The sequence below is a fragment of the Camelina sativa genome, chromosome 7 (assembly GCF_000633955.1).
Source record: "Camelina sativa cultivar DH55 chromosome 7, Cs, whole genome shotgun sequence".
NCBI classification, from domain to species: Eukaryota; Viridiplantae; Streptophyta; class Magnoliopsida; order Brassicales; family Brassicaceae; genus Camelina; species Camelina sativa.
Genome location: NC_025691.1, coordinates 17,019,965 through 17,029,319, shown reverse-complemented (window position 1 = coordinate 17,029,319; position 9,355 = coordinate 17,019,965). Strand labels below are relative to the sequence as shown.

The 9,355-nt window shown below is 38.9% G+C and overlaps 3 protein-coding genes across 5 annotated transcripts; all 3 read right to left on the bottom strand.

Annotated features, from left to right (window-relative positions):
* Positions 320-2,075, bottom strand: LOC104701321 (F-box/LRR-repeat protein At1g67190-like). The gene is made up of 2 exons (XM_010416974.2): positions 1,970-2,075; positions 320-1,732 (listed from the first exon to the last, which is right to left on the bottom strand). Exon 2 carries the CDS (start codon positions 1,696-1,698, stop codon positions 439-441), a length of 1,260 nt encoding a protein of 419 aa, XP_010415276.1. The 5' UTR covers positions 1,699-1,732; positions 1,970-2,075; the 3' UTR covers positions 320-438.
* LOC104701319 (E3 ubiquitin-protein ligase RNF8-like) lies at positions 2,343-4,951 on the bottom strand. 2 transcript variants are annotated; one of them, XM_010416972.2, is made up of 7 exons: positions 4,785-4,951; positions 4,410-4,550; positions 4,189-4,322; positions 3,926-4,106; positions 3,027-3,623; positions 2,749-2,934; positions 2,343-2,642 (listed from the first exon to the last, which is right to left on the bottom strand). In XM_010416972.2, exons 2-7 carry the CDS (start codon positions 4,530-4,532, stop codon positions 2,466-2,468), a joined length of 1,398 nt encoding a protein of 465 aa, XP_010415274.1. In that variant the 5' UTR covers positions 4,533-4,550; positions 4,785-4,951; the 3' UTR covers positions 2,343-2,465. The 2 variants fall into 2 exon arrangements, with proteins under 2 accessions (XP_010415274.1, XP_010415273.1); XM_010416971.2 differs by having other exon boundaries at positions 4,410-4,535.
* LOC104701318 (protein FLX-like 2) lies at positions 5,363-7,547 on the bottom strand. Of its 2 annotated transcripts, none has more exons than XM_010416970.2 (5): positions 7,412-7,547; positions 6,611-7,232; positions 6,286-6,431; positions 6,110-6,201; positions 5,363-5,866 (listed from the first exon to the last, which is right to left on the bottom strand). In XM_010416970.2, exons 2-5 carry the CDS (start codon positions 7,192-7,194, stop codon positions 5,597-5,599), a joined length of 1,092 nt encoding a protein of 363 aa, XP_010415272.1. In that variant the 5' UTR covers positions 7,195-7,232; positions 7,412-7,547; the 3' UTR covers positions 5,363-5,596. The 2 variants fall into 2 exon arrangements, with proteins under 2 accessions (XP_010415272.1, XP_010415271.1); XM_010416969.2 differs by having other exon boundaries at positions 6,611-7,221.

The following is a 9,355-nucleotide window of genomic DNA, read 5'->3' as shown; positions in this document are numbered from 1 at the left end:
GGCCTTAACATAACTACTACAGATTAAATTTATGAATGTCTATAGCTTGGAACAAAATTTTTTTTTGTTTAATCGACAAACTGATGAAGTTAAAATGTTTGTGTTGGTAAGAAATGAGAACGGTTACGTGGATTTTATCTATAACAAGAAATTGGAACTAAACTAAGTTTTAAAAGTTTGGTGGTTTAGAATTCAATTGCAAAACTTTTGTAGGGTTGGTTTGCAAATTGAAAACCAACGTACACTGAACAGCTCTTTTAGTTCAGGGTGCATACAAATTTTCAGTTTTCCATCAAGCGAGTTTTGGAAACAAACCGAGGAACAGAGAATGAAGATATATTCACATTAAGTTCAGAAAGACTTCAAAAATCCAAATATTCAAAATCTTTACACATGTTTCAACTTGTTTTCAATAACATGGAGAAGAAGAATAATCGTTTACTCGTACTCGAACTGTACCTCGACATGAATGTATTTCCTCATGAGTTGAACAATGGACCATGTGAATGTAGCCAGAATTTGACAATCTCCTTGTGTTTTGGTTTCTGAGACAACCCCATAAATGATCAGCTTCTTCAGATTAGGACATCTTCTCAGCAACTCCTCGACCCAGATTGAGAAAACATCATTGATCACGGTCCATCCGAGCTCCAACACAGTCACGTTCACCAACTGAGTCGTCCCTTGCAAACTGTAATGAGCAGCTCCATCTTTCAGGTCGTAGCTTAAAGAAAGATGAGTCAGTTGAGAGAAACCAGCAGCAATAGACTCAAGATCGATGATCTCATCGTCATCATCAAACACCACATCCCACAGACGGAGTTTCCTAAGTTTCTGTGATCTTGAGATCATCTGGTAGAACTTTGGCCAAACCATCGTAAAGTGATTGACATCAACTACTTCAAGGCTTTCAGAAGTTTCCATGATATCAAGAAGAATCACACTAACATCATCGAGCTTAAAATGCTTCAAAGTCCCGTTTCCTATAAGCTCAAAAAGCTCGAGAACACAGTCTTTCATATGCAAGAACTCAATACTATCAGCCTCCAAGATGAACTTATCCAAACTAATCCCATCGAAATAAACACTCTTCAACGTCGGGCTACTAAGTTCAATCGTCACTTGAGCATCCGACATCGCAATCTCAAGACTCACAAGCTCCAAACTCTCAATCAACGGACAAGCACTAAGCAAAAGATTCAAATCCAAAGCTGAAATACTAACATAACTCAACGAGAGTGATCTCAAACAAGGAAACCTCTGAAAACTAGGTTCAACACCAGTAATCGAATTATGAGCCAAAACCAAATCCTCAAGCTTTTGCCTCCCACAGATCTCAAGAATGTTAACATTAGGTGTGGTTCGAACGTTATAAGACAAACGACGCAACGTGTCCCTAGTATACATAAGCCAAGCCATAACAGTACCAGCGGAGAACTTGTTTGCATCATCCATCACAATGGAGAGACCTTGTAACCCCGTGGTTTGGAAAATGGTTTGAGTTATAAGGATCTCGAGACGGTTCGTTGTGAGATCTCGATAAAACGGCCAATCAGCGGAATTGAAAGTAAGGGACTGGAGATGTTTACGATAACCTTCACGCCATTTTCTACATGTAGCGGAAGCAATCACAACGTCTCGAGCTCCACCGAGACGTGAGAGTATGTTTCCAATAACTTCTACAGGAAGATAGTCCATAACAACTCCAAAACAAAAAGGATCCACAGAGCAGCTACAAAAGCAAGCAAGCAAAGAAGAAGAAGAACCTCTCGTTCCGATCAAACTACATTAAACAAACAAAAAAAATACATAGATCCTGAAAGCATCGAAGTCTAAATCATATAAGAATCAAAGCCTAGAGAATCAGGTTTAGGAGAGACGGAATCTGAATCAAACCAATCGAAATTTTAACAGATTATCATGAGAAATGAAGAGGGGAATACGAAGCAACGGTCAAACATCTGTTTACCGATTTTGGTTGTTCCGGGATGAAGAGAATGACGGACGGCGACGGTGGATCTACGAGGAGGAGGCGATCTGGTTTATTAGAAAGGAGAAGAAAACAAGAGAGCGAGGCGACGACTTGAATTTAGTAATTAAAAATAAAAATAAAGAATTGTTATTATTTGGGTGGTGGGGTCGTGGCGGGGATGTGAAAAGTAAACGGCGTCGTACTGAAATAAAGAAATTATTTTTTCAGGAAAATTGCTTTTTGCTATTTATTGTTTAAAAGTGACTTTTGTTTTGTTTAGCCAATTGGCTTTTAAGAAATTTTAATTAAATTTATTTCAACAGTCCTATCTCTAAATATTAGTATGTATTAAAATTGAAAGTTACTTGGATTGTGTATGATTGGTATTAAAATTCAGTTTACTTCATGTAAACGAAAATAAAACAATGGGAGATATTGTTAACATTCATACTTCATAATTTCAAAACCAAGACATTTATGGTCATATTTTTATTTAATAGTTACGACGCTGGTACATCATCTGAAGATCATTGCAGTGCTTGCAGGTCCAAGGAAGCAGGTAAGGGTCTAAACAATAAGAGTGGATGCGTCGGAAATTGCAGAGGTGACATCTTATTAGAAGCTCTTCCGGCTCAGTCAAGAAGCATTTGCTGCAACCTGAAGCTCGAGCCTGCAGACACAAAACAATAAACACAAAGGAAGAAGAATGTTGTAGTCAAGATCAAGAGCGCATATGTAGAAACTCAAGACTCTCTGAGTCAGGGAGATGGCAGTACCAGTGAACTGAAGCCTCGTCTTTCTTCTTCTTCAGGAAGTACTACAAGAGTGTTATTTGTTGAAGATAGGTCAGGGACTGTTTGTGAATATATGTTTTGGTCGGATGATCCAGCGTCTTCTATTTTTGTGATGGTGATGAAATTGGACTTGCATAATGGACATGTTGTCTTCTTTCTTTCTGAAACCTGCAGGTGTAATTTGATTATAGCATATGCATCAATTACAATATCCGGATTGTAGGAGTGTTAATTTGAAAGGCGGAGAAGATAAAACTCACCAAACGGTCTGCCCATTTCTGGATGCACGAGAAACAAAACCTATGGCCGCAAGGGAGGATGCCTCTACTGGAACTAAACTCGGTCCAGCATATGATACAAGAAACCTGTGCAGGAAGAACCTTCTCAGTTGCTTCTGTCTCTTCTCTTCTTGAATAAGTTTTGTTGTAGTTTGACCCATCCTCTTGCAGTTTTCTCTCTGTACTATTTGATCTCGGACGTTTAAAAACAGCTGAATGACTCCAATTTTCAGACTCCTCTATTTCATCCACGTCCCAGTTTTGTGTTGCAGAGTCTCCAGGATGTCGAAGAGCTGATGTTTCTCCTGGTTCGAAAACACACTCCCTCACATTTTCATCATCAGGCTCTCTAGTATCCTGAGTCTTATTTCGGTTCTCGTCAGAATTGTCAAGCCAACTATTATCAGATTCCTCATCAGATTCAAGGTCGATAAGGTTTCTGCACAAGCGTTTCTGTACTAACCGCCTCTTTCCTTTCCCGGAAGATTCAGCCACGCCAGTGTTTTCCTTGTCTTCAAAAATATTACTCGGCCTCTTTGTTCTTAATCGCACTGACTGTCTGTTTGCTTCTGTATTTTTCTAAAGACCAGGGACAGGAACTATCAAAGTTATTATATACCATACAAAGAACAGTGATGCAATTCAAACATTCCACAGTGACCACCTATTGCTAATCTTGGTAGCTATATCACAATATGAAACTAACCTAATGAGTATATATTATTACCCTGTCTCTCTCTTAAATCATACAGAAAACGAGTGTACTAATACTCAATTCAATAAAACTAAACTGATAGATGGAAGATAAAGAATTAAAATCTGTAGAGCTCTAGATTTTTCTTGTATCTAATGCAAATAGATAAGAAGAGAACGAGTATCACCTCTTTCAACAAGACCGAATCCATCCAAGTAGCAAGCTCAGAAGTGGATCCCCTCCTGCTTTCTTCACCATTATTAAAGTATTTATCAAAAGTTTCAGTAGCCTTATTCACTTTCTTTGTAGCTTTAGCTTCCCCTGAAATCGCGGGAAGTTCCATCATCAAAGGTCCAACCTCTTCCCCACTGAAAAAGTTAAGGCTATATATCAATCATCTGTTAGGAACCTAGAAGCTATCCTACACATTTCAGATAAGACTGAGCAAACCTTTCAAACATATAAGGCGTCTCGGAAACTCGTCTCCCTTCCCTCACGCATTCTTCAACCCATTGATGATTTACTACTACTGTATTAAACTTCTTTGCAAGATCGTACTTTTTCCCCTCGAATCTCCAACATACCTACACAATACAACAAAAAAGGGTATGACTTTGTTTCTCCATAGTAGTTAAAATCCCCTAAAAGACAGAGAAACAATCCAGACGAACCAAATGTGTAATGGATCTTGACATTGCCCCAACATAACTTGCTCCAGAATGTGAAATAAGCTTGATGAGCTTGAACCTCTCAGATCCATGGTATCCACTCACAGTTGCCACCACATTTTCCATATCCTACAATAACAGAAGCTACAAAAAATTGAAACTTTCGACATGAAACCAAAATTGGGAGTGCAACCCCAACATCGCCGAGAGAATCAAAGCTTACATTTTTTGTATGAGACTAACCTAATGGGCCAGAATCGCGAAACCCTAAACTTAAATTACGGCAATTGTGTCGAGAAATCAAAACCCCTTTTACAGAAATCGAACAGTGGAACCCTAGAAATTGAAATTTTCTTAATTCGAGTAGAATTGTATTACCTGGTCTAATTTGATACGAATCTGCTGCAATTATCTCTCTTGTCTTGGGAATTATGTCTCCTTCGTTTGCCTCAATATTTTACTCTTTCTCTATTCTGTGTGGTCTCTATTCTGTGTGGTCTGTGTGGTTTGCCTCAAAATTAGATGGGAGTCTGGCGGGAATTTAAAAATATCAAATTTTTGAAGGAAAAAAAAAAAAAGTAATTTTTGATCGTTTCACAAATTCTTAGGTGTGCATAATTTTGTCAGCCTCCACCATTTATAAATTTCAATATGCATAATTCTGTTGTAATCATAAATATTGTTCGAGTATAAAATTCGAATAATTGCGACGGTTGAGACGAATAAATAATCTGTTTGTCAATTGGACCGTTTTTATTTAACATTCATAAATTGTAAGGTTGAGACTTGAGAGTCTTGAGACTAATAAATCTGTTTGTTTTGACCACTGCATCCAATCAAAGCAATAGTGTGTTCTTCGTGTTTCATTCAGAGTAAAGTTAAACTAGAGTTTACTATGGACAGGTAAATTCAATTATATATACATTTGTAAACTCTTTTTATCTGACTGAAACATATAGGCAAAAGAATTGGTGAAAGAACGAACAAAAAATGTATCTTCTTTGTTCCGATTTTTACATCTCTTTTAGTATCACAATTAAACGTCACCAAAACTTGAAGAAAACACATAATAGCACTCAAAAGTTCACCACTGTACCAACTTCTCTTTACCCATAAATTAGCCAGACCGGCAACAATTCCACAGTTGAAGGAATATAGCTGGTGAGTTATTATATTATGTACTGATGGCCTCATCTGCGACTAGGGTTTCCGTGTGCACAGGCTGTTGCAGCTGACCCGTACGGAGTATTGTTGGATGGTCCAGGTGGGTATGGAGCGCCGTATGGTCCTGTGGGTAACCTTGTTGTTGGGTCATATGAACCAGGAGGGGGTCCTCTTGGGAAGTTGTAACCGGGTCTTGGAGGGTAGTACCCTGGCTGAGTTGGATAAGGGTATTGGGATGCAGCAACTACTGGATTTGGTCCAGTTGCGTTACCAGCAACTGGTTGAGGAATATATCCCTGCAAAAGTAACAAAGGATATATAGCTCAAGGCACATTTAGATCTTATCCTAGGCAGGTCAATAATGTGGAAGTTTTGATAAAATCTAGAGCCCCATCCTTCGAGTTGTACTGTCGTAAAGATTTTGAGCCCTGGCCTAAGTGTATAAATTTGGAAAACTACAGTGGATCTCAGTGCGCGAGTGCACATTTGTGGCATATAACCGAGCTAGTAAAAAGGCTTGTAAAGTGAAACTCACGCACCTGATGACCATAAGCATCGTCATAGTAACTGTTTCCACTCTGATGCCCAGAAGCGTCCATTTCAGCATTTATGTTGCTACCATAAGGGCCACCTTCATTTGATTGACAGATACAAACCTTAAAATACTGAAAAAGTTTGTGAACCAAAAAAAACTATATAGAATAGCTTAAAATACCGGCTCTTCTGTCTGAATTTGCACTGTTCATTAACTGTGCTTGAAGTTTTTCTACTTCCCTAGCCATAGTCATGTAATTCTTCTCCATTGCCTGAAGTGACTCGAGATGGTCGTTGTAAAATTTCTTCTCATAATCATATGTTGCCCTGCAGAATCAGATGAAATAAAATTCATCCCAACCTTCATAAGAGGAAGATACAAAGGCTGACAAACTCAATAGCTATAGAAAGAGTGTCAAGAGCCTGGGATATTAGAAACTTCAATTCCTATAATCCTAAGCGTTACTTTTCAAATTCTACAACCATATCTACTAAGAAATAAATACCTGCACTGCTGGTACTCCTGTCTTAAACTCTCAAGTTCAGACATCAGAGCAGGTATTTGCTGCACATCTGAACTAGCTTTCTGAAGTTCTTGAGTCAACTGATGCAGTTTAGGCATAAGCTCTTCCCTCGCCACAACCAAGCTACGTGCCTCAGCATGTGCTTGTTGCAACTCCAACTTCACAGCCTCAGACTTCTGAAGCTCAGTCTCCATTTTCGCAACTTTCTCAGCAAGACCCCTCATCCGTTGCTCTCTCTCAGACTTCATCGACCCAATTTGCCCTTGCAACATCTGCAATTCGTGCTGCGCTGCAACTAGCTCTTGTCTTAAACTACCATGAGTTGCACCAAGTCTCTGATTCTCTATAGCAAGCCTCTGTAGTTCCCCGTGTTGTGCCACGAATTTTTGCTCCATAACTTCATGTGGTGGCAACATGTTGTAAGAAGGATACACACCCTGAGCAGCAGAAGGCGGTGGTATAGCACCGTGACCAACAAAAGCCTCCGGATGCGCAATACTGCCGGGACCTGGAGGAAGAGGACGCCTCATATGATGAGATGGATGGATTCTTCCGTTGCTTTCCATCAAATCAAAAGCTTCAAAGTCCTTTATCTGTAACGTAACTAGAAACATTCAAATCAAACTTATTCAGAGGCGAACAGAACAATCATCGGAATTAGGGTTTTTAACATCACCAAAATCAACTACGAAGCAATGATTTAAGATCCTGACTAATCCCGATTAAATCCTGAAAAGGTTTTGGTTTAAAGATTCTATTCAATAGAACGAGATCGAGTCGTACCTTGGAATGGAGTAAGAGGAGGATCGGAGAAGCTTACTGGGATTATTTGATTGAGTTTGCGATAGAAGCGAGGAAGACTAGTAGCAAACGACGACGGCGAAGTTGTTGTTATTTTTAACCGGCGTGAATTTTTTTATTTTTATTTTTATTTTAGTTCCAGAGGATTTTATTTATTTTATATACTAGTGTTAATAGTTTTTTTCTTTTTTTAAGTACTACTGTATTAAATTTTAGAAAAAATTCTCAAAATACAATATTTTATTTTTTTCAAAAAAACTACCACAAAAAAATTATTTTTTAAAAAATACTATAAAGATTTTATTTTTCCAAATGTACCACAATTAATTTTTAAAGATGTAAAACATATTTTTTTAGTTTTGGTATTTATAATAATTGTCCTAAATTAAAAATATATATTTATAAATATTTGACCTAACAATTTGTTTTATATAAACCAAACAAGAAACAAAATAGTAGAGGGGGTATTAGTTGGACTTTGCATGATTCAAGTGGGAGATATATCTTTAAGGGTTTTGCATCAATTGATTTCCCTAAGCATAATCCATTGCNTAACTCCGGTGAACCCCCGTAAACAGAATCTCCGGGCGATAATTCGCCAAATGCCAAGAGTTTGGGGATTCCCGGATGCGTGTGTTGGACGGTTACTTGATGGGGGTAGAGTGCTGTTTCGCTTCCAATCGGGGGAATCCATGGATTTGGTGTTGCGACGTAGCCCTTGGTCATTCAATGACTGGATGATCACGACACACCGCTGGTACCTTAACATTGGTGAAAACGACATGAAGATCTTCCTTTTTGGGTGCAAATCCAAGATATCCCCACTCTCTACTTAACGAATGTTACGGCTAGATGGGTTGGCAATAGGATTGGATATGTTACGGATGTAGATTATGATGAGAATGTCAACCAAGTGGGAGCGGCTAGAGTTAGGATAGCCTGGAACATTGATGATCCTCTATGTTTTCAAAACAACATAAATTTTGCTCTTGATGAAAACACTGTGATTAAGTATCGATATGAGCGACTTAGAAACTTCTGTACTAAGTGTGGATCACTGAAACATGATGCAAAAGAATGTTCTTTAACCTTCGACAATAGTGATCCACCGGGGCCTGATGATGAAAGTGATGATGATCGACAATTTGATGTGCAAGACAACATGTCTGAATCTGATACTCTGCCATCAGTGGATCCTGCGACTCTCATTCCTGGTCTCCAAATGCCACCACCAAACACCTTTGGTCATGTTCAAGGTACACACATCACGTCTTCATCCTCCTTACCCAGTGCCTTTGAAGACACAGAACTAACAGCCGAGAGGATTCACTATCTTCACGCCAAGTTTTCAAAGAAAGTTGAAGCCACAACGACAACAGGAGAATATCTAGACAAAGTTTCTAACAATGCTCAACCGGATCTTACTTCCCTAAAGCGTAAGAGGGTCAGGTTTGAAACGGTTTTCAACAGAGCTAAGGCTGCATAGGAGTTGACGATCCTGTGTCAACTCAGGAAGAAGGAAAAATGAGAGGTTTCTGTGGACTCGTGTTCAGTTAACAATGGTTTCGACGGAGGCGCGGGGGCCCGATACCCCCAGATCCTATATGAAGATCATCTCCTGGAACTGTCAAGGCTTGGCTCAGTCGCTGACTTCTTCTCGTTTAACTAAACTATGTTTTTCTTCTAAGTGTGATATTCTCTTTCTTTGAGAAACACTTAATAACTCTGGATTTGTAACTAAAGTAAAGGATGATCTAGGATTTGATGATGTTTTAATTCAGGCCCCTCAAGGAAGGAGTGGAGGCTTAGCTCTAATGTGGAGGAAGAGTCTGTCTTTATCCTTGGTGTCCAAGGATGAACGACTAATTGATGTTGTTGTAACTCTTAATAATATCTCTTTCCACTTGTCTTGTGTGTATGGCCACC